General features: G+C 42.4%; 2 protein-coding genes across 4 annotated transcripts in view; one reads left to right on the forward strand and one right to left on the reverse strand.

Moving 5' to 3' along the window:
• The window catches only part of Fbxl13 (F-box and leucine rich repeat protein 13), a 171630-nt gene extending 165565 nt beyond the window's left edge, over positions 1–6065 (reverse strand). For 2 of the 3 annotated variants that reach the window (XM_028789166.1, XM_028789165.1), the window contains exon 1: positions 5922–6065. In XM_028789166.1, the coding sequence (XP_028644999.1) occupies positions 5922–5996 (75 nt within the window). In that variant the 5' untranslated portion in view covers positions 5997–6065. The remainder of the gene's footprint in view (positions 1–5921) is intronic. The other variant, XM_028789167.1, reaches the window with a different exon arrangement.
• Positions 6066–6296: 231 nt separating this feature from the next.
• Positions 6297–22444, forward strand: Armc10 (armadillo repeat containing 10). Its single transcript, XM_028789201.1, has 7 exons — positions 6297–6350; positions 6422–6625; positions 9912–10060; positions 14220–14354; positions 16156–16332; positions 20443–20514; positions 21386–22444. Exons 2-7 carry the CDS (start codon positions 6448–6450, stop codon positions 21638–21640), a joined length of 966 nt encoding a protein of 321 aa, XP_028645034.1. The 5' UTR covers positions 6297–6350; positions 6422–6447; the 3' UTR covers positions 21641–22444.
• The last annotated feature ends 1717 nt before the right edge of the window (positions 22445–24161 follow it).

Below are 24161 nucleotides of genomic sequence, written 5' to 3' on the forward strand. Positions count from 1 at the left end.
ATTTATTTATTTATTTTATATATATGAGTACACCATAGCTGTCAGGGCATCAGATCCCATTACAGATAGTTGTGAGCCACCATGTGGTTGCTGGGAATTGAACTCAGGACCTCTGGAAGAGCAGTCCGTGCTCTTAACCGCTGAGCCATCTCTCCAGCCCACAGGAGTCCTTCTTGATCTATCCAGCTGCTGACCTCCACTAAAGGAAGAGGCCAAAGCAAAGGGATGTTCCCTTGAACCACTGAAAGCACAGTGTGATAATACCAGCAACTGATTATACACCAAGCTAAACCCAAGAAGTTAGAAGGGAAAAACATATTTAGGTATAAAATAGCAAGAAAAAGAGGATGCCCTTGAACTGTAGTTCAGATATAAACAACAAAGTGGTTAATTGGCTAGTATAGCTTGGGGTGAAGGTGGCAGGGTAGGAGCAGGGACAGACAGACTTGTGGGAATACAACATGTTTATCATGTCAGACACCCAGGTAAATATGTTAATGGCTTCAATAGTAATATAAAAACTGCTCTAAGACTGTGGAGATAAAAGCAATTATTGAATGTTTTTGTGGCCCTTTAGGGAAACTTCCGAGTGTCAAGAAGAGAGCTTATAGGTGGGAAAGCAGGAAAAGCAAGCCCAGCAGCCCCCCAAAGTGACCTGTAGCCACAGTGGAGACAGGAAGCAGTAGACAGGGTCGCTTGTGAAGACTAAGCAGTTTTCCTCCAGCCCCAGTAGATCTTTGTCTCAGCTCATTTTTGGCTGCAATAACAGAGTAACACAGGCTGGGTAATTCACAGTTTCTTATGGCTTATGATCTGGAGGCTGGGAGTTCAAGAGGGTGGTGCCAGCACTTCCCAGGGACTTCAGGGACTGCAGCTAGAGAGGACCAAACAACCCTCCTCCCCCTCTGCCCTGCCATCTCCTCCATCTCCCACACCCCTATCTTCTTCTCTGTTTCCCTTCAGAAAATGTCAGCCTCCCAAGAATATCAGCCAAACATGACATATCAAGTTGCATAGGACACCACAAGAAAACCCACAGAATCAAAAACATTGGACTCATAGGGGCTGACTGAGACTGAACCAGCAAGCAGGGGCCCACGTTGGTCTAACCTAGGCCCTCTACATGTATGTTATACTTGTGTAGCTTAGTGTTTTTGTGGGACTCCTAACAGAAGGACCAGGGGCTGTTTCTGATGCCTTTGCCTGTTTTGGGGACCCTTGCCCTCCTACTGGGTTGCTTCATCCTGCCTTAATATGAGGGAAGGTGCCTAACTGTATTGCAATCCCCTTTCTTAATCTCTCTTGTACCTTGAAAGAAAGTGCAAATCACTGTGCCTCTCTTTTACAACTCTGACAGATATCTGCCTTTAAAACAAATAACCAATAACAGAATCCATGTGGCTTATAAATAAATGCATTTTCAAGTACAAATTGACAACTGAATCTTAAATGAAATATAAGCCATAAAAACTTCATATGCATATATATACATATATAGACAATAGTCAAGTGGCTTTACGGTCATGATTTGTAACTGAAGCTCGCCCTCTGCTGGGAGGAGCCAGCTTTCCACACTCCTATCATTTTCCTAGACATTAAACTGAATCAACCTCACAGTTGCAAGTGTAGGCTCCTATTCTGATACAATTGCTAGGTTTATTTGTTTAATGACTTTGTAGTCACTGAAGTCATAAACACATAGCTCATCTTTGATCTCTCTGGAGCAGGGATGGGTGTTAGTGGGTAATGTACCCAGTTCTACCAAGTAGAAAGTTAGAGAAATACATATACACATCTAATTTTTTGATATCCAAATCCTACCAACTGAGCATCATTGCATGGGCTCCTACTTTAATAATTTGTTTAAAAATGTAAGTGCCTTTCAGAAATACGTCCAAGGGACAGATAGTGAGATACTTGTACAGTGTGCACAGTGTCTGCATTCTAAGAGAAAAAAAATGACTATACTGAATCAGAAGAAAACACCAGTACTCATGTTTCCTACAATTCCTTGTGGGTATAGCCCCAAGGTGTTGCCATTACGTATTTTTTGAATTTGGAGTTTCTAAAAAATATAGTTCCTGAACCATAAAATAATTTATATAAAGTAAACATCTGTTGCCCAATTTTATAAGTATCCAAACATTTACTTCATTTATTTAAAATATAAAACAAACACTTTAAAATATCTAACTCTCAATTGAGGAGACAGCTCATCGGGTAAAGTACTTATCTCACAAACTTGGGGACCTGAGTCTAGATCCCCAGGACCCATGTAAAGGCAGGTTCAATAGCATACACCTATAATCCCGGTGGTCCTGGGATAGGGGAGTAGAGACAGGAGATACCCTGAAACTCAAGGACCAACAACACTGGCATCAAAGAACAAAAAGACCCTCATACGCATGAACACATACATCCAAAAAATATTTTACAGTACTTAGTTCCAAGATGTTTTTAAAGGGACAGTACTACTTTTCATGTTCATGTCTTTTGTGTAGACAGCATACTTAGACAGCAAGAACATCTCATTAGATTCTAGTGATGGGAAAGGCTAGCTCACTGTGAACACAATCACATGAACTGACAAAGAGACAGAGGAAGATTATTTCCTGAAAGAATAATATTACTTTTTATTTTTATGCTTTTAACATTTATTAATTTGTCTATTGACTGGTTCATTTATTTACTGTGTGTGGATGTGTGGCGGTCAGAGAACTTTCAGAGACTAAGGAATCCAGTGTTGATCTCTAGCCTCCACATGGGTGTACGCATCCTATCTAGCGCAAATACACGTAAGACTCTGAAGAGTAGTCAAGTTCTATGGGAGGAAGAATCTTCTTCAGTGAACTGACAAAGCTCAGCCCTCATTCCCAGCTCTGAGTCTAGAAAGAAGGCTGGGCTGGGTCCAAGCAGGGGATACTCTACCACTAGTAGAAAGAAAACCAGCCAGCTTCATGACTGTTTGCTCAATAACAAGTATGTTTGGGTCTAGGGTGTTCATGAAGGAAGCTGGGAGCCAGCTGGCACAACTCTAAGAGATATTTACAGGAACAAGGGAGGAATCCTGCAGCATAGTATCAACCCAGCTTCATCAGCCTATATCAAGGTCAGCTCTTCCCTCCGGGGCGAGGAAAGGAGGGCTTCCTCTGCTGAGGAATGCATTGTGGAGAATGTCTACTGCTCTCCTTTACTCAATAGCCAACAAAACAAATCATTAAATATGTAGAGGTGAGGAAATCTGATAATCACCAGAAGAAGAGAAACAACAGACAACAGACCCCAAAATGATCCAGATAGTGAGGGAACCTGTGTTTCTTCTTGTTTTGCTTTAGACAGGCTCTCTTACTAAGTGTCTTGAACTCGACATGTGGCCCAGCCTGGCCTCAAAGCAAGCCTCTTGTCCTAGCTGCCAGAGTACTGGGATTATAGACATGTGTCACCAGCTTTCCAGATAGTGATTTCTACAAAACAGTCATTAACATGTAGAAAACAGGAGATTATAGCAGAATAGATGAGTAAATATCTTCATAACTTAAAAACAAGGAATGATTAAGAGGATAGATGGGCATTCCAGAACTGAAAAACCATTGTGTACAGTTAAGATTTCACTTTCAACAGATGGGATGAGACGCAACAGAAAGCAAAATTAGTAAAGTTAGCAATCCACTAAACCAGTTAATGGAAAATATCCAAAAGAGCATCCAGAAGGCAAAAAAGAGTTAACAGGACAAAGCTAAAACAAAGAACAAGGGTAAAATTTTATTATATTCATGATTGGATTCCTACAAGAGAAAATAATTGGGTAAAAATAATAGATTTAAACAGCTGGTTCCAAAACTAATGAAAATTAAATATCAATCAGCAGATTCAATAAGCTGATCTACTGATCAGGCAAGTGGTGTTGTTTTGGTTTGGTGTTGAGGTTTTGTTTTGTCTGTTTTTTTCTTTTGTTCTGTTTTTTATTTTTGAGTTTTACCATTTGTATGCCTGGGCTCAAGCAAGCCTCAGCCTCAGTTTCCCTGGCAAGTAAAAACTACACCTACCACTGGCATGGGTAGGCTTTTGGTTTGGGTTTTTCCTTAAACAGAATGTACACAAGTTTGTAGGGAAACAACATTGTGGATGAGCAACTAGGTTTACTTAGAACACACCAGCAGTGTTCAGAAGAGATCAAACATGCATAGATGTCCGCAAGAAAATATTATGTGCTACACATATTTGCAGATGGCTTTCACAAGAGCAAAAGTCTCAGAGATTTGAATCAGATCGACATGTAAATACAGAGAGACCTGGCAGAATGGAAGTTACCTTAATGGTGACCTTAATGGCCCCTGAGGGAAAATGAATGAGTGTGCTCAAGACCTCTCTTGCACCTGCTGTTAATGTGTGAACAGAGGTGACTGAAGAGCTCCTCTGGATAAAATCATGGGCAAAACTATCCTAAAAGGAAGAGCTGTGCCCAATTACCCTGGAAGTTGAATGGTACTCTTCTCTCTCCCCTAGAACTCCCTCACTCTCCCCATTATGGCATGCGGTCGGAACTCCCACTGCATCACCACACAACACACAGCAACTACTTACAGACAAAAGGGAGTCACCAGCCACTATCCAGATCCCTACCCTGGAGATTGAAATCTGGTTTTCAGTACCATAGTGTCCTCATGAGGCAGGGCAGAATGAGGGGATTATGGTGACTGGAGACAGAGGGTAGAGGAGGAAACCCTGTCCTTTCACTGCTCAAAAAGGACTTACATCTACTGACACGAACTTAATGGACAGTAACAAAACTGTACTCACTCAGGACCAGTTACTATATCCCCAGACACTTCAATCAAGGATGGCAAGGCCAGTAATTAGACTGTCCTGACATAAGGACAAAATGACACATAACCTTGAATTCCTGGCCTCCCCACTCCCAGAACTAAATGAAGCTGCTCATAAATCTACTATACAACTTTAGTTACTGAGAGAAAAAGAAACTTCAGTTTGTAATCTAACCTTGTTATGAACTATTCTCTTTGGGTGATGTTAGTGAAAGGGGAATGTTAATCCTGCCAGAGACTAGATGTCCCAAGTTGAGGTGGTACCCAAGGAGGGCTTCCCCTTCTCGATAAGGGGAGGAGGTGATGGGGGAGGGATTTGTAAGGATGGGACTGGGAGGAGAGGAGGGGGGTGGCCTACCATCGGGATGTAAAGTGAGTAAGTAAATTAATAAAGAAAAAGAAAAGGGTTAGTGGCTTCTTGGCAACATTTGGAAATGTAACCTTGAGAGCCATAAGAAAAAAAATATACCTATGTCTGCATTGTGAAGACACTTAAGTTCGACTTTCTCTTCAGAAGCCCACAGTTGTCTGATAAGGTGTGTTCTACTCTCTCTAATGGAGCACTTTTGTTTCTGCGTTTAATGAAACCAGCTTTGCTTCATATCAGCTGGCCCCAAAATTCATTTCCTTGTTGAAACCAAGACCTCAGGTTTTGCCCGGGTCTCTAAAAGGGTGTATTGTGAAGCTGTGTCCAGAGGCAGGTGACCCTTCTTCCCTCCTGCTAACAGCGAGATGAGGCAATGCTTAGTCCCAGAACCCCTGAACTATTTTGTCTTCAAGTGGCTCACCACTCACTTCTTGCTCAAGACGTAACATAGGTAAGGAGTTGACACTTGGGGTTTTCAACCCGGGCCATGTGCTCTTCCCCCTGGAGATTGTCACTTCCCCCCTCCTCTTTCTTTGTCACCCTTACCCCTGATTTAGCCACCGTCACCCCTCGGCCTTCTCTAACCTACCCCTCTTTCTCTAGTTACCCTGAATTGACTTCAGCCTCCCCCATCCTGCTCCTTCCTAATTCCAGCTCCAGGAATCTCCTTGCCTCTCCAGGTCTCTCCCCACGCCCTCTGTGTGTTAGAGGCTATGTGGCTCCAGTACCTCACATATTTGTGGAATGTACTTGTCCCTGAAGTAGCTCCTTAGCCTGGGGGTGGCACTGCGTAGTGAAGCCATGGTCAGAAGCAGAACTGAGAAACTGCGTTTTGTAGGTTACTGCAGTCCACGCTGCAGAGGAGGGACGCGTCGGGGTATTACCCGGCAACCATGGAGCCAAACAGTCTCAGCCAATCGGGAGATAGAAGGAAGAACCTGGTGGGGAGGGGCGGGGCAGAGCGGGAAGGGGCGGGGCAGAACAGGACCGGCCGGGGGCGGGGTAAAATGAGAGGGCGGGGCATAGTTGGGCTGAAGAGTGTTGGGGCGGAGCTAGGGGCGGGACTCACGGGGGGCGGTCCAGGTCTTGGTCTAGGAAAAAGCTTCAAGCAGCAGGGGCGTCCGGCTTGCCTGGTGAAAGGCACCGCAGCACGCAGGGTAGGGGGGCTTCCGATTTCAGCAGGGCGACTTCCGGAAGGCGGAGCTCCAACCCCATTTTCTTTCTCTAGGCTGGTTCTGGCCCAGCTGCATCTGCATGTGGTCCTGGCTTCCTGGCTCCCTGCTTTTCGGTAGCAGCAGCATGGGTGGCGCGCGGGACGTGGGCTGGGTGACAGCAGGGCTGGTCCTGGGCGCCAGCGCCTGCTACTATATCTACCGGCTGACTCGAGGACCGCGGCGAGGCGGGGGCCAGCCGCGTCCTTCGCGGTCTGCAGGTGAGGCGATGGGCTGCCCGGCACGGACTAGTTTGGGGTTCCGGAACCACCTCAGGCCAGGCTAGGTCGGAGGTGCCGTAGACACTCGCGACTGCATGAGGAGGAAGGCTGGAGGTAGACGAGTCTGAAAGCCTAGGTTGCCTTGGGTGGGTCCTGAGTCGCTTCCCTGCTCCCACTTCTTTGTTTAAAATAAGGGCTGAAAACATTGCCCAAGGTGTTCTGTTACTTCCCTCCGGCTTCACAGCCGAGAGCTGAGGTTTTTCCGAGCCAAGATGGTTGCCTCTCATTTTTATGTTTGACCTGAGCCTTTGTGTTGTTACAAGAGATTCCCCTTACTGTAAGAAGGTTCTTAGGGGCCTTCTCGTAGTTATTTGGAGAAGGGATTCCTGAGGTGCAATTCTGCCAGCATTTGTCATCCGTAGCATCCCTGCAACCTGAGTGTGTGTGTTGGAAATATGAATCTCAGCCTACAGAAGACACACCCTTCTAAAAGGGTCGTTTAAGTCATGAAAACTGTTGGGGAAACTATTTGAAGTTAAATCTGCTGACCAAAACTTGCCCTTCTCAAAGGTAGAGAAATGTATTTTGTTTTTAAATTGAGTAATTATTAAAACATTTTACTGACACCACATCCCTGTGTACCTGGGTCTATGCAAAATAAATAGTAGTTTGTCCGTAAAACAAGAGGACTCGACAATATCATTTTCTTCGCTGAGAGTTAAGGCAGCTATTGGTGGGAGCTAATTGCCTTTCCCAAGAACAAAAATAAGGCACCATTAAACGCAGATAGAAAACATGTCTTTGGGTTGTACAACTGGCAGTTACTTTTCAAAATTTGCACTTACTAGAAGGGACCAGGAACAACTGGATTTATACTCCAGCCCTCCATTTCCTTCAGGAAATGCAGTAAAAAAAAGGTTGTGCACAAAACCTTTGCCTTTGGTCACAGAGGAAAGCAGTTTTTGAAAATGAGCATTTGCCCTGTTTACAAAGCCTGATTTGTAGGGTTTTTGTTTGTTTGTTTAGTTGGTTTTTTGGTTGGTTGTTTGCTTGTTTTCCCTCTGTCAAATATTTCTATACAAGAATACTTGGGTGGTTTATTTCTTGGTGGTGGTGGTGGTGGTGGTGGTGGTGATAGTGGGTTTTTGTTGGTTTTGCTTTTTTTTAAGGCAGAAGATCTGATGTATCCCTGGCCTGGAACTCAGTGCATAGCAGAAAACTCGAACTTCTGATCCTCCTGTCTCCATCTCCTTGGTTGCTGGGCCTGACAGCATGCACCAATACACTTTGGTACTGGGAAGGAAACCAGGGCCAGACAGCTTTAAAAATAGGCTGCCCACAGTCCCTTCCCAAAGTTCTATCCTTATATTTGCAAGAAATCTATTCTTGCCTTAAACTGTTGAGAAGTGTGTAATTCCTCTTGTGAAGGTTGTTGGTCCAGTAGAGGAAGGTGTTGCCCAACTCTAATTCTAGCACTACCAGGCTGAGGTAGGAAGATCAAGAATCAATGCCAATCTTGGCTAACCTATCTCCAAAAACAAGTCTCTTTGAGGCCATTGAAAAAAGATGGAAACAGTATCAAATCATTCAACTTGATATAAAAACCTGATCCATATAATATAAACTAATTCAATCATTACTAAAGAAAATCTATCAGGGAACTAATATACAGAGGCCAGATGGACATATATGGAGAATTGATAGAATTATATGTTATTTAATGCATTAGTATATTTTTAAAACTACATACTAGTGTATAAAAGTTATTAAAATGGTATTTCTGACAACTTGTAACATTAAGAATAGAAAGACATGTTCCTAAATTGATGGAGAACACTTATCAAATGTCAAAGGCAAAGATACTTTAGTTAAAGGTATTTAATGTTAAAACATTAATTGCATCTTTATTAAGTTCAAGAATAGGAGAGGTTCTATCACAGCTATTGAGCATTGTCCTGGAGTCCCAGGCATCTCAGCAAGAAAAAAAAGAATCATAAAACTTAAGTACAAAGGAAGCAAGATTATAGAAAAAGAAAGTTCTAATTTGTAAATGACTCATTTTGAGTCAGAAACATGCCAGAGAATTAACTGAATATTAGATATGGTAAGCTGGAATGCAACAGAAATACACTTAGTGGCTTCTTATATCTAAGCACTATGTACAAGAATTCAATATAAATTTAATTGAAAAGATTTCATTCGTAATAATTCCTAAAACTTGGACTATCATCTAGCAGGACGCCTGAATGTGGATAAGCAACACAGTGCCACACTGGAAACATGATTGAGCTGTTTCCATGGGTTTCCTGCCTTTTAGACTCTTAAAAGGATAATCGGTCCACCTCATCTACTTAGTACAAAAACCAATGCCATAGTTAATCAATGCTCTGTAAGCAAATGTCCAATCAGGTAAGTATACCTGATATTTAAAATAAGAGAAAAAATGCTGTCTGCATTAGGGATACATGCTATTGACATTCAGTGCCTAACTAACAGACATATATCATGTAGACCATTGGCTAATACTTGATGGCCATGGGCTGTCGTATCCTACATAAACTCAGAAGAATAGTAGTATCTTCCTTCTAGGGATGCCTGAGAATCAAATGATATAAAACATGTAGAGGTTGAAGAGATGGCTCAGTGGTTAAGAGCACTTCTCTTGACTGCTCTTCCAGAGGTCATGAGTTCAATTCCCAGCAACTACATGGTGGTTCACAACCGTCTGTAATGGGATCCAATGCCCTCTTCTGGTGTGTCAGATGACAGCTACAGAGTGCTCACATACATAAAATAAATAAATCTAAAAAAATGCATACACACACACACACCCACTGGGAAAGGGGACATCTAAAGTGCTTCAGTGCTAAGCAGCCATCTGTAGAGCTCTGACGTTGGCCTGCCTACTCAGAAAAGATTACTGTTTTCTTTATCCTTTCAGACCCTGGCCAAAAGGAAATCATAAGCAAGCTTTTGCACACACTGCACCTCCCCTGTCCTCAGTAGCTCCTTCTCCTCCCACAGGCCAGCCTCTGTTGCTGACACCATGTACGCTCTTAAAGCCATGACCTTCTTCCTCTAATCCCATCTCCCTCTTCCCAACAGATGCCAAGATTTATAGCTTGCCTGCCTTACGTTTTTTTTTCTCAAACATGCAAATTGTCCCTGAGCTTTACAAAACCAAACAACTGTACCTAGCATGAGAGTATATGTTTGAACATTTCACATATTAAAAACAAAACTGGTGATTTTTTAGTGAATTCTAAGTGACTTTCTTCTTATGCAGAAGACGAAACTGATGACTCCTGTGATGAAATCTTAAATGAGGATCAGCTTGCGAAACTTCTGTTCCTGCTGGAGTCAACCAACAATCTTGTAATTACTGAAAGAGCCTTGATCACCTTAGGAAATAATGCAGCCTTTTCCACTAACCAAGTAAGCCTCCTCTCTCAACACTAGTAGCTACGGCCCCATACTTACCTCTCAGAGCCTCCATATCAGGCCACTTGTGCTTACAACAGTATTTGCTTTTCTTTGCTTCAGAAAATCACAGCCAGATAATGACACAGAAAGCAGTTTCTGAGAAGCTGGACACTAACATCACGTTCATAACACTTCCTGTTCAACACAAAGCAGAAAGTGGTCTTTTACTTAAAGTTGAGCAGTGCCTTCATGAGACAGCGATACCATCTAGCATAATGAGACAGCCAGTCTTGGTGGAGAGGACCTGATGTAGGTGGCCCTTTAGCTGGTGGTAACCACAAATCGGTGTAAATGGCTGAGATCCAAGAGTATAATTTGAATGTTCTTCCCCCACAGTGCATGAGGAAAAATAGTTTGTGGGGTTTTTTTCAGCAATACTTCTTGTTAACATTCACACCAATGAAGATTTACTTTGAACTAAAAAAATTTGAAGGTTTTGCCACTAAAAGTGATAAATGTTTGGGGAAATACATGCATTTAAGGTGATTATACAATGTATGCATATATTAAAACATACAAACTACTCCATTAATGTATAGTGGGGGGGGGCAGGGTGTGTGTGTGTGTGTGTGTGTGTGTGTGTGTGTGTGTGTCAGTTAAAACAAAGGGAGCTAGGTCAGTTGGTAAAGTGCACTGCCCCGTGTAACCCAGGCTTGGTGCCATGCACTTCAATCCCAGCATGCACTGCAATCCCAGCATGTACTATGTACTTGAACCCAATTAACGCTATTTAAATTGATCCTGGTGGCACATGGGTTGTTTTGCTACCCACCCCAATGTTTTGGGTTCTCGAAAGAAACACACACACATACACACACAAAACCTTTATATTTGGATATGTCTTAGACAGCTCAATGGCTGAGCCACTTCTTAACCTCCTTGTAACTGATGTACCCTCTGATATTCCCAAGTAATTGTTTATTAAAATCTGCATTCCATCTTTGCTGTCTTGGACCCAGATCTTTCTCTGTATATGAGTAGAATTGATATCTTTTCTTATTTAACTTAAATCTTATTTACTCTATAAGCCTATTCTCAGGCTGACAGTGTTATATGCCAGGTTAAGGTATCTCAGAATTCCTGTGGAACCCATGTTCAAAGAACCCAATTGTTTGCCATGGTATAGACTTTTAAAATTTCCTTTAAAGCAATTACCATTATTTCTCCTTTCTATCCTTAAAAGCAATTAAATGATTTTTTTATTTATTTTCTCTTTTGTGGATTAATATCTCTGGGTGTATATATATTATATCACCTTTCTTTTTATATGAATTGAATTAATATCCTTGACTATTTAACTTCAGTTAAATTCCTTCTATTTACTGTATAAACCTATTCTCAGGCTGACAGTGTCATATGCCAGGATAAGCAATCCCAGAATTCTTGTGCAGCCCACATTCAGAGAACCCAATTGTTTATGAAGCATTGACTTCCTAAAATTTTATTGTATCTAATCTCTTTACTTGATTGTAGGAGGCAAACAGCCTCTACAGTCTGTCTCTCTCTGCCTTCTGAGCAGCCTGTCTCCTTGTACAGCAGGGGCTGCCAGCACCTCTAAGCTCAGTCTCTCTGAGGCTGCTTAGAAGCCTTTGAGAAGAGCTCAGGCTGGATTCTAAGCCTACCACCCCAGTTGCTTGGGTCAGCTTGGGGGATAAAGCTGAGTCCTAGCTTACAGCATGAACCCCAAATTATGTGCACCACTTTAGCATGCCTTTTGTCCTAGTCCCAAACCCACGAAGCTTGGACAGAAACCACACACCCCTGCTAAGAAACCAATTCTCCCCACCTCCTCATCTTAAGGCATGGCACTTTTTTTCCATTTGGGAATCTCCAGTTATTTTTAATCGTGAGTTGAAGCCCCACTTTGGGCGCCATTCATAGTTGAACCCAATTAATGCCATTCAAATTGATCCCAATGGTGGTGGTGCGCATTCTTCCTTCTTCGCTACCCACCCTAATGTTTTGGGTGTGTGTTCGTTCTCTCTCTCTCTCTCTCTCTCTCTCTCTCTCTCTCTCTCTCTCTCTCTAACACACACACACAGCATTTATCTTTGGATATGTTGTAAACAGCTCAATGACTGGGCCACTTCTTAACCTTCATGTGACTGATACACTCTCCTCTAATATTCCTGAGTTATTACTTACTAAAATCTATATTCCATGCTTGCTGCCCCTGACCCAGACCCACAGCCCCCTCATCGGCATTCCATGGCACTTACATGATGACTGTCTGTCTTCTGCAGCTCTCAGGCCTGGTGTCTCTCTTCCTTCCCCTCCATGGCAGCCAATCTCTCCCTCCTCCTCAGTCCCTTGCCTGGGAATCCTAAAAGTCCCACCTCTGTCTCCATGCCCAGCTATTGGCTGCCGGCAACTTTATTTACTAATCTAAACCAACTAGGGGCAGGGGCCCTCAGTGTCTTATATGTGGATTCTCTTGCAATTTTAGGTACCATATTATTATACAAACGACATTAGACCAAATCCACAGCACACTGTAACCCCAGCACTAGGGAAGCAGTGACAGGTAGTCCCCAGGGCTCATTGGCTTAAGTGTAGCCTAATCAACAAGTCCCAGATGCTAATGAGAGACCCTGTCTCAGAACTAAGACAGCTTCTGAGAAACAATACCTCTGGGTCATATATGTGAACATGATCCCACATACACGAATATTCACACTCCCACACGTCAAAAGAAGAGTCAATAATGAAATTAAATAAGTAAGTGTAAAATTAGGCCGAGGAGGGTAAAGTGCTCACCTTACAAACAAAAAGCCAGGTGTGGCACACACCTGTCACCTTAGTGCTAGCAAGGTGGAGACAGAACAGTGATCCCTGAGGAGGCCCCATTGACCTCATGTGTGTGGTTGCACAGATTATACATATTAGTGATTAGCTTTCAGTCACCATAATGAATGTGTCACATTTAACCAAGAATGATCTACTCCATGTTTCCTGTGTCTTTCGTCCTGTCTGTGTGACCTGAGTCCCTATGTGTGTCTGCCTGGTGTATGCCCATGTGTGATGTCTGTGCCCACAGAGATCCTCACTCTTTATTGAACAGTGTCTTAGTCAGGGTTTCTACTGCTATGAAGAGACACCATGACCATGGCAATTATAATGGAAAACATTTCATTGAGGCTGGCTTCCAGTTCAGAGGTTGAGTCCATTACTGTCATGGTGGCATGCAGGCAGACATGGAGAAGGAGCTGAGGGTTCTCTGTCAGGATCAGCAGGCAGCAAGCAGGTAGGGAAACTGAGCTCCTAGGCCTGGCTTGACCATCTGAAACCTCAAAGCCAGCCTCCACTGACAAACTTTCTCCAATAAGGCCACAGCTCCTAAGAATGCTTCTCCCTATGGGGCTGTGGGGAACATTTTCATTCAAACCACCACAAACTGCATAGAAAACATCATGTGCGGAAGGGGGGAACACTTTGTAGAAATCTATAACAATTTTACGAGGGATTAAGTTACTGGCCCCAACTGATCACAAGTGACCCTGATAATAAACCCTGTTTCTCAGCCAGTATCCATAAATAGTTACTTTCAGATTCTGTGTTTGCTGCTTTCAGCTAATGCATTATTCTGGGTCAGGGGCAAGAAAGAAACTAACTCAAGATTGCAGCTCTGCATTAGTTTAGGTTGTAAATGTTGATTGCTGATTTCGTGGGAAACCCAAGGCAATATTGGTTGTTATATTTTTCTCTTAAACTAAGTAAAAACAGTTTGAGTATATAGTAAGCTAGCAATCTTAAGTGACTTCCAAATGTATTATTAACTTTGGCTATTAGCAGAAACTCCCATCTTGGAATATAAGAGGTATTTCAGAATATTGTATATTCATACTTAGCCAATGAAAGAGCTGTCTCAAAAATAAATAAATAAATAAATAAAAAGGAATGACAGCTGAGGTTGCCCTCTGCACGCACACATAAACAAACACACACATACACATAAGCACAGTCTCTCTAAAGTAAGAAAAGTTTCTAAAAAGAAGATTTGTATATGTGAAGATTGTTTCTCCAGTGTTGATTTTAGTTGCATTTCTAGATGCATGCAATCAATAAAAGGGCTGCATATTGAAGCTATGGTCCATTTTCTCCTCTCTCTTAGGCCGTTATTCGTAACTTGGGTGGTATCCCAATTATTGCAAGCAGAATCAACTCCCTGAACCCAAGTATTAAAGAGAAAGCTTTAATTGCACTAAGTAACCTGAGTGTGAATGTTGAAAATCAGCCTAGGATAAGGGTAAGTTATCTGGAATAAAAATGCATCAAGTGTCTATATAAAAGAGAAAGTGACTCAGGTAGGCAGTGAAGCGAACAGTCCTCTGTAACCTCATGGGCAACAACTACCTGTAAAGAAACTGACTGATTGCTACGATCTTGTGCACTGTGTAAAGGTTCTCTTTGCATTATTCAGATGTTGATTTCTGTACTAGCAGAGAGTAGGACTTTGGTACTATTATTTTAATGAAGCATCATCTGTCTTGGTGTTTTGTAAACATTCTTCTCCTTCGCCTGCCTCAGCTTTAATAAAGAGCCGAGGGTCTGTAGCAGGGCAGGAGAGGATAGGAAGGACACTGGGTTAGAGATAGGAACTCTGGGAAAGATTCAGGCACAGGGATTCACCAGCCAGACACAGAGGAGGTCGGTCATACTGAGAGGTCATACTAAGAGGTAACAGGCCACTTGGCCTAGAATAAATGGGATAATTAAGTAAGATGAGCTAGCTGGGAGGTAGCCTTGCTATGGCCCAAGCTTTCATAAATAATAAGTCTGTGTCATTACTGGGAGCTGGCAGGTCTAGACAGTCCGTCCATGGAAACTAGAACAGCACTATCTCCTAGGTAGATTTCCATTTAATTCAGGAGTACTAAAAACAGTGATGCTGGGCGGTGGTGGCACACGCCTTTAATCCCAGCACTTGGGAGGCAGAGGCAGGCGGATCTCTGAGTTCGAGAGTTCGAGGCTAGCCTGGTCTACAGAGTGAGTTCCAGGACAGCCAGGGCTACACACAGAGAAACCCTGTCTCGAGAAAACCAAAAAAATAAAAAAAATAAAAATAAATAAAAAATAAAAACAGTGACGCCAGATATACAGAGCACACCAGCACACCAGCACACCAGCAGAAAGACTCAGGGAAACAAGAAACCAAGCAAACACAAATCAGTGTTTTAAACTTGGTTTTGTGGAACAGAATAGAGACACAGATGGGTGTTATTTTTGGTCTAAGTAAGGAGAGGAGGAGTGAGCCCTTCTTAAGGTCATGAGGAGAAAACAAATCCGAAGGAGAGTGGGTACCAGATGAAGATAAGCAACTGATGGGTGTCGATTGTTACACTCAGACATCCAGTCCACCTTCGTAGGTTCCACCCTCACCATCAGCCAGGAGTCACAGTAAAACTATGACCAAAGAGAAACAGGTGGCTCCTAAGTGTAATTTAGAACTTAAACATTTGATCTCTGCATCCTTACTGTCACGTGGCCACATCTATGGTAGCATGGGTGCATTTGGAGTTTCTCATAAACATTAATGATGTATATTGGACAGTTAGTTGATCATTTCTTGGTGCCTGAAATTAGGAATATTTTCTTGCATTTTATAGTTTTTGATGACATCCAGATTTAGTAATAATTTTTCCAACCCGGAAACTCATGCATGAGATATAAGTACTCCCAAATACCTCATTGCATGTCCTCAGTGGAGGTCGATAGTAGTGTGGCGAATACCTCATTGCATGTCCTCAGTGGAGTTCGTTAGTAGTGTGGCATCACACACACACATAAGCACATGTGCTCACCTCACTACTTAAGAGCAGTCTTGAGCTAAGTTTAGGCCTTTGGTCTCGGCACAATGCCAGGTTATTAACAAAGACAGCTTTAAATAAAATGGTCACCGAAGTTGGAGGGCCAGACCCAAATGCCATCTTTTCTGAAGAACTCACTCATCCCGAGCAGTCAAACCTACTCTGTTGTACAGAACAGTAGCCACTTAGTAAAGGGTTCTGGATAGCTGGAGTTGCTCAGTGTTTCTCTCCCACTTTCAGATGTATGTCCGTCAAGTCTGTGAGGAAGTGCTTGCTGATTCCCTGAACTCTGCCGTGCAACTGGCTGGACTGAGGCTGCTGACAAACATGATGGTCACCAATGAATACCAGTACCTGCTCGGCAGCTACATCAGTGGCCTGTTCCATCTGCTGTCTGTCGGAAACGGAAGCACCAAGGTGGGACTAGGAAGTGTGGCAGTCAGTTTTGAAAAGCTGTTGCATCAGTCTTACTGAGATTGACTTTCTGGTCCTTGTATGGTGGCATGGACCTTTAATCTCAGTTCTCTCAAGGCAGGCAGATTTCTGTGAGTTGGAGGTCTGCTTAGTCTAAGTAATGAGTTCCAGAGAGGAAAAAAAAAAGGATATGAAATGCCAGACCATATTTCGACCCTGTGATTTCCTTATGAAAAGATAGTGGTGTTTTTAATCCCAGCAGAGCAGGTAGATCTGTGTGAGTTCACAGTCAGCCTGGTCCATATCGCATATCCCAACAGGCAGGACTACATAGAAAAACCCTGTGTCAAAAAGAAAAAATAGTCCACTTAAAGTTTATAAAAATACTTACACAAGCCCAAGAAAGTGTATTACTTTTATCGCTAACATTGAATTGCAGAATCCATGTGTGGAGATCTTGTGCTGTGATTTTTGCCTCAGGCCATTTTCTGAGAATCAGTAAAATCATGTTCTTCTGGAATCCCTGGCATCATTACCCAGAAATAGGAAGTAAAAGAATTCTGAGAAACAGTGACAGGAAGCTGTAGCTTATGATAGACCAGTTTCTAAGATTAGCATACGAAGTAATGGGTTCCATTGATTTCTTTTTTATATGTGGTTTGTATTTGTTTTATATATGGCTTGTTTTCTTCCTCCCCTCCCCAGCCCTGCGTGTCCCACTTAGCCTTCTCCTCCCCAGTGTTCCTCTCCCTTTTCATGTCACATGCAGCTTATTGCCATTATCGTCATCGTCATTGTTATTATTACATTGATGTTTAGGAAGGGAGGCACATATCAAGGTCAGATGACAACTCACAGGAGTCAGTTCTCTCCTTCCGACATGCAGTCCAGTGATTGAACTGTCAAGGTTCTCAGGCTTGGTGGCAGGCCCTTTGCCCACTCAGCCTCTTACCAGCCCTGTTTTATTTTTTTAAAAAAGGTTTTATTTTTTATTTTTTTATTGGTATATAAGTGTTTATGGTAGGTGTGTATGTGTGGTGGATGTGTGTTGTGTGTGTGTTTATGGTGGATGTGTGGATGTGATGGATGTGTTTATGGTAGATGGATGTGTGTATTTATGATGGATGTGTGTATGTGTGTGTGTTGCTGGTGGGTGTGTGTGTGTTGATGGTGGGTGTGTGTGTGTCTTTATGGTAGGTGTGTGTTTATAGTAGATTGTGTGTGTGTGTTTATGGTAAATGTATGTTTATGGTGGATGTGTGTCTGTGTTTATGGTAGATTGTGTGTATTTACGGTGGGTGTCTGTGTTTATGGTGGATGTGTGTGTGTATGTGTTTATGGTGTGTGTGTGTTTTATGGTGGATGTGTGTATGTGTGTGTGTGTGTGTGTTTATGGTGGGTGTGTGTTTATGGTAGATGTCTGTGTTTATGGTAGGTGTCTGTGTGTTATGGTAGGTTGTGTGTGTGTGTGTGTGTGTGTGTGTGTGTGTGTGTATGGTGGAAGTGTGGCATAAAGCATACGTGGAAGTTAGAGGGGCAGCTTTGTGGAATCAGTTTTCTCTTTCAGCCTGTACATGGATTTTTGGAGGATCAAACTCCTGGGCTGGCCTCAGTCTCACTCTGTAGCAGAGGCTGACTTTGGGCTTCTTATCTTCCCGGTACTTCTGAGTGCTGGAGTCACAGGCATACACTGCCTTGCCTGGTTTTATATTGTCCTGAAGAGGGAACCCAGGCATGTACTCCACAGCTGTACTATGTCCCCAGCCCTCCATTACCCTCGTCACAAAATGGTTTGGTTCAGACATTATCTGTTGAAATCTCCTTACACCACAGCCATGTAGTACTAAGTGAAGGGGATCAGATGCACGAAGGCTTCCTTCGTCCAGTTGTACAAATGTTGGAGGCAGCAGAGGTAAAGCTGGCCGCTAAGGCCTCAGGAGACACCTCAGGAAGTCTGAGTAAATCTCTTGTGTTAAAGTCCATTCTTTTTGCTGTGTTTTTAAAGCACACTGTAGTATGTAGATTGGCTAGTTTGTAATGGTAAACTTGTATTCTTGCAGACAATTGAAAGCAAAATGCATGGGTATTTGATTGTACCAGATGTGATTTTATTTTTAAATTTTATTTATTATCTGCATATATGATGGGAAAAGGGTATGTTGCCAAGTGTGTACATGGAAATCAGGGGACAACTTTGGTTTTCTTTTAAGATTTATTTGTTTATGTATACGGGTGTGTTTTGTTGACACGTACATCTGCATAGTAGAAGAGGGCATCCGCTCCCATTACATGGTGAGCCACCGTGTGGTGCTGGGAAGTGAACTCAGGACCTCTGGAAGAGCAGCCGTGCTCTTAACCACTGAGCCATCTCTTCAGCTGGGCACGTTATATCTTAGACTGGGATTGCATCATGCCAGCTGAGATGTCCCAGTCGCTCTCTGGAGGGCACCGAAAGGTCAGAAGTCACTCTGGCTGTCCTAAGAATCCATAATTTCCCTAGAAACACCTGCCTGAAAAAACAGGATCCTGCCTAAACAGGTTGGCAGGGTCCCCACTTTGAGTCTAGATGGGCCTCTAGCATCAGGCGTTTGTCTTTACCTTGTTCTCTTTTGCACAGCTTGACATTTTACCATGACCATGTGTTCACTTTACTAAACTTAGAAGATGGTAAAAATGAGATTAAGCAAAGCTTTACCATCTTCACTTTAATAGTTAAGTTCATATGTGACCAAAGGAGTTGTAGGCATACAGTATTATGTAAATGTTCTAGGCCCAAGGTAGACCTTGGTAGAATGGTGTTTGCCTTGTCCAGGGGACTATAGGTCTGATCCCTATCACCCTCTCCCCCAAAGTTCTATGGTCAGTATCTATTGCCTGTTTAATACGTTATAAAAATGTGCATTCTGGAGCCTTCCTGAGTCTAGTGAGAAGTGATGTTATTTCTTCTTGGCTTTAGTACCCTCCTTCTCCTCCCTTTAATTTCTGCTGTCTTGTAAAAAATGTAGGCTAGTGTTTTACAAACAGATATCCTGGGGCTGGGGCTCAGCACTTAATAGCATGTGTTGCCCTGGCAAAGGACCCAGTCTTGGTTCCAAATACCCACATAACTATTGGTAACTCCAGTTCCAGAGGCTCCAGTGCCCTCTTCTGATCTCTGCAGGCATTGCATACACATGGTGCATATACGTATATACAGTCAAAAAAATTCCTATACATAAAATAAGTCTAAACATTTAAAGACATATTATTATTACTAATTTTTCAGAGATAAGAATGCTAGAATTTTAATTAGGTATTAAATCATTTTAATATCACTTCCCATTTAAATGATCATAAAACATTTTTCACATTTCATCTGAACCTCCAAGATTCATAATAAACTAGTAGAAAAAAAATGATCCTAGTGTTTAGTCATGGTGACCAAACTGTTCCAGAACTGTAACAACTCTCATGAGAACTGAACTAGGCTTTGAGAGATTTCTGTTGTTTCAGAGACAGAGTCTCCTTCCCAGCACTCATAACGAAGAGATTTAAGAGCTGGAGAGATGGTTCTATGTGTGAAGTATTTGTTGTGCAGACATGAGATCAGGAGTTCTGGTCCCAGTGCCCTGGAAATGTGGTGTGGGTGGCCTGCCTGTAACCCCAGCACAGGGGGTGTGAGGTAGGGTCCCTAAAACAAGGTGGCCAGACTAGCTAAACGGTGAATTCTGGGTTCAAGTGAGGACCACTTTTCAGGGAAGAGTAGACAAGGAGACTCTGGCCTTCCCATGCATATACATGTGACCATGTGTCCACACATACATGTGACCATGTATGTACACATGTACAAACAGGAATAAAAAGAATGATTTAACACACAGCAGACGTACAGTATAGAGAAGACTTTTGCTAAGTTCTTCCTGTCTCCCCAGCAGTTGACCCAGAAAGTGAGGTTTAGATGGCACTGAGTGAGGAGGGCCTCTCTGACAGAGGTGCCGATCGCTAGAGGAACTGAGCAGACTTCAGGGAGAGGACGAAGCTAGGCCTTGAGGTGCAGACAGGAATTTCCTGGGCAGTGGGGTGAGAGGATGGCATCTTAGAAAGGTCATGCTTGCTGATGTATTCTTTTGGCAGGTTCAGGTTTTGAAGCTGCTTTTGAATATGTCCGAGAATCCAGCCATGACAGAAACACTACTGAGTGCCCAAGTAAGTAGATTACCACCTACTTGGTTCATAAAAGCACACATACATAGATTACCTACCTGCTTTGTAAATGTACACATACTGAGATTACCTACCCGCTTTGTAAATGTACACATACTGAGATTACCTACCCGCTTTGTAAATGTACACATACATAGATTTCGACAAATAGATCTGGAAAGGTTTGCCTAAAAACATTCACAGGAATTATTTCTGAAGATGAGTATTAAGCATATTTTGTTTTTTTCAAACTTTTCTGTGGCACCAGTGAACTTTCCATCTCTGCCCAATTTGCAGTATATTTCTGTCAATGCATTTTAAAATTTGGTTTGTCTTATGCACATGTACCTCAGCATTTGCTGAAACAACAGTGTTGAGTCTCCTGTGTGTGCTCCATGCTGAGCTGAATGCTGGCACTAGGAAGCTCAATGTTTCCATGGAACTTAGGCGAAGCAACCATGTTAACAAACTAGCAAGATTGCTGGAAACATGTAACAAATCGTTGAAACAGTCCCTGTGCTATGAAGAAGTCCAAGCTCTGTGGGGGTGACTCGAAATTCTCTACCTGCAGAAATAGAGCCACCTGCTCCCCCATTCACCGAACTGTGTGTAAGCAATAATACTGATTACTGATGAGTTCTTACAAAACTGGCTAGATCCTAAAATGGTTGGTTTCCCAAATGGCTACACTCTGAGGTTCCAAAGAAATCTTAGTTTTTCGGCTAACAAAACCTCATTTTCACTTGTAACATCGAATAAAAATTACAGGTGTGTAAGTTAGGGGTTGAGGTTGCTTGCCTGGGGTCAGACTTTTACAGTGTTAACTAGTGGATGCTGTTTTAAAATACGACAATGACACTGGTTCCTCTTTCAGGTGGATTCTTCATTCCTTTCCCTGTATGACGGCCAAATGGCAAATGAGATTCTTCTTCGGGCTCTTACGATGTTTCAGAATATAAATAATTGCCTCAAAGTGGAAGGCCAGTTAGCTAATCGGCTTCATTTTGCTGGAGGGTCATTGTTTTTCCTGTTATATGGAGAAGAATGTGCCCAGAAAATGAAAGCTTTGACTCGCCATCACGATGTGGATGTGAAAAAGAAGGCTTTAGCAATAAAGACGACGTTCTGATTGTTGCACCGGTTTCACCAGAGAATCAAAGAGTAAATGCAGTCTTACGTCAGCTCACCGGAACTTACACCTTCCTTTAAAGGGATCTTCCAGCTGACGGAGTTAAACAGTAAACGTCATTGCGAGCAGCTCTAATCCAACATGATGCTCAAATGTCAGAATTTCAGAGTAGTTCAGATTTGGGGGTTGGGGACTGAGTGTAGTCTGGAACCTTCAGAGGATGTGAATCACTTCTGGGGCCAACGTCTAGTTACGATCGTGGACAGATTGGAAGGAATCTACTGCTATTAAATGACTATGAGGGGTTGCACTGAAGATACTTACTGAGTGTGTACTGGTTTCCTGACGTGAACAGTGGCCTTTCTCTGTGCAATCCTCACTTCTCGGAGTGACTTGCAGTTGCTCATGAGACAGAGTTAGGTACAGAGTTGAAGACTGGAACTGCCACAGCAAGGGCCTTGTTCCTCAAAGCAGTGAATACTGCAAGCTCCAGTCCACCCCCAAACCCCACTGTACTGCTTGCAAGTCTGAGTTGATCGTGAGACTCTGCCCACAGCATTTCTCATCAGTAAGACTCTACTTCCATTTACAGGGCAAGGTTTTCTTATTGCTTACCCCCGTGTGTAAGATACTGGAGAGCAATTCAAGTTTCCACCCATAGGCAGCCAGGCAGACCTAGCAGCAGCCCTTTAAAAATGAGCTGCCTAGGCCAGGCGGTGGTGGCGCACGCCTTTAATCCCAGCACTTGGGAGGCAGAGGCAGGCGGATTTCTGAGTTTGAGAGTTCGAGGCTAGCCTGGTCTACCAAGTGAGTTTTAGGACAGCCAGGGCTACACAGAGAAACCCTGTCTTGAAAAACCAAACCAAAAAAAAAAAAAAAAAAATGAGCGGCCTGATGAGTCAGACCGGATGGATGAAGAAATACACCCATGAAATGGTTGTTTTAAAAGCATGTTGTGAAACAATGTATTAGGGTCTTTTTTTTTTTCTCTTAATAACAGAACATTTCTAGAATGATACGTAAAACTTCTGGGCATGAGACTGGGACCTGGATACATGGATTTCTTTGTGTACCTGTTTCTATTGTTTGGATGTGTACTGAGCATAAATTGTGTAATTTTTTTTAATAAAACAGAAAAATGCATGGTGTACATAACTTCCTACTGACATTATTTTACTAAATTTCCTCACATTTTAGTTGACTAAAATTAGAATACATAAATTTTTTTTAAAAATTTCTCCAATTTGTTTTGTGTGTTTTGCCTGAACACATGTATGTAAAGTCAGAAGAAGGCATTGCAACTAGAGTAGGATGTGGTTGTGAGCCACCGTGTGGGTGATGGGACCTGAACCCAAGTGCTAGTGCTTCTAACCACTGAGCCAGTTCTCTAAGCCCCTATAAACATTTCAGCTATCTTCAAGTACTTTTATAATATTTATTTTATTTAGAAGATAGATTAGATTAGGCAGTTTTTACAATGTATATTAGACTAACAAGAGTAGAATTTTTTCAAAATTTATCTTCACTTTACACATACATCCTTTGAAATGCAGATTAGAAAAATAAAGTGAAAACCATTCAATAGTGTGGTTGTGTTAGAGAGATGTGATGTATTTCACACTGAATGGAACTCACATGTAAACAGAAACAAACAAAAACCATGAGGAGGCCTAAAAAAACTAGGCAGGCCCAATTCATTCTGGGGACCAGAACACAAATCACATGGAAGGCCTCAAACAGTACATGTGGGCACAAAAGCAATGCCAAGGCCGTTCATGGAGAAATACTTAAGTTACATCAGTTGCTTAAGAGAATTCTCAGTATGGCTTACAGTAGTAGCACATCCGTTGCAGTGGTACCCAGTGGAGTGGTGTTCCCCAAGGCTGGCACCCACGGCCCTATGGTCTGGAATCATGTCCAATTGCAGTGGGGAGCTAACGCTGACCTGGTTTTCCTGAAGCAGACTTTAAATGGCATCTTGTGCTTTAGTGCCTCTAAGCCACACTCACTATACACAGTGTTTCAGCACACATTTCCCCTTGACTGACGGGAACATTTTATATAAAAAAACTACATTCTGACAATCACTCGTATTGGCTGTTCCCCTCTAAAGTCACAAGAGGGTGAGGTGTCGGCCTCCAGTTTGGTGTCTGGGCAGGAATAATACATCATGGGAAGTTTGCTCTTCAGCTGTTTACTGTGCCTCTCTGCATCAGAGTGATATCTTAAGTTTTCTCCCTTAGGTTTCTAAAGTGCTTTAAAAACAATGATTCTCTGCCTGGAGGTAGGTTAACATTGTCCTCTTGTACATGGTGATATTGAGTCTGAATATAAGCTACGTGTTTGGGAGTAATTAAGTCCATGATGGAATGGACGAAATTCTGATGAGAGGCCAAGGTGGCATGCATCACCCATGCAAATGCATCAAATTATTGAGTACTCCCTATATAATATTTTATATATATATATATATATATATATATATATATATATATATATATATATATATATATAAAACTTG

The sequence above is a fragment of the Grammomys surdaster genome, unplaced genomic scaffold (assembly GCF_004785775.1).
Source record: "Grammomys surdaster isolate TR1022 unplaced genomic scaffold, NIH_TR_1.0 125793, whole genome shotgun sequence".
In the NCBI taxonomy this organism is placed as follows: domain Eukaryota; kingdom Metazoa; phylum Chordata; class Mammalia; order Rodentia; family Muridae; genus Grammomys; species Grammomys surdaster.

Coding starts and splice junctions, on each gene's coding strand:
- Armc10 (XM_028789201.1), top strand. CDS start 6,448: ATGTGGTCCTGGCTTCCTGGCTCCCTGCTTTTCGGTAGCAGCAGCATG. Junction 6,626..9,911: donor GCGTCCTTCGCGGTCTGCAG/GTGAGGCGATGG, acceptor CTTCTTATGCAG/AAGACGAAACTGATGACTCC. Junction 20,515..21,385: donor AAACACTACTGAGTGCCCAA/GTAAGTAGATTA, acceptor TTCCTCTTTCAG/GTGGATTCTTCATTCCTTTC.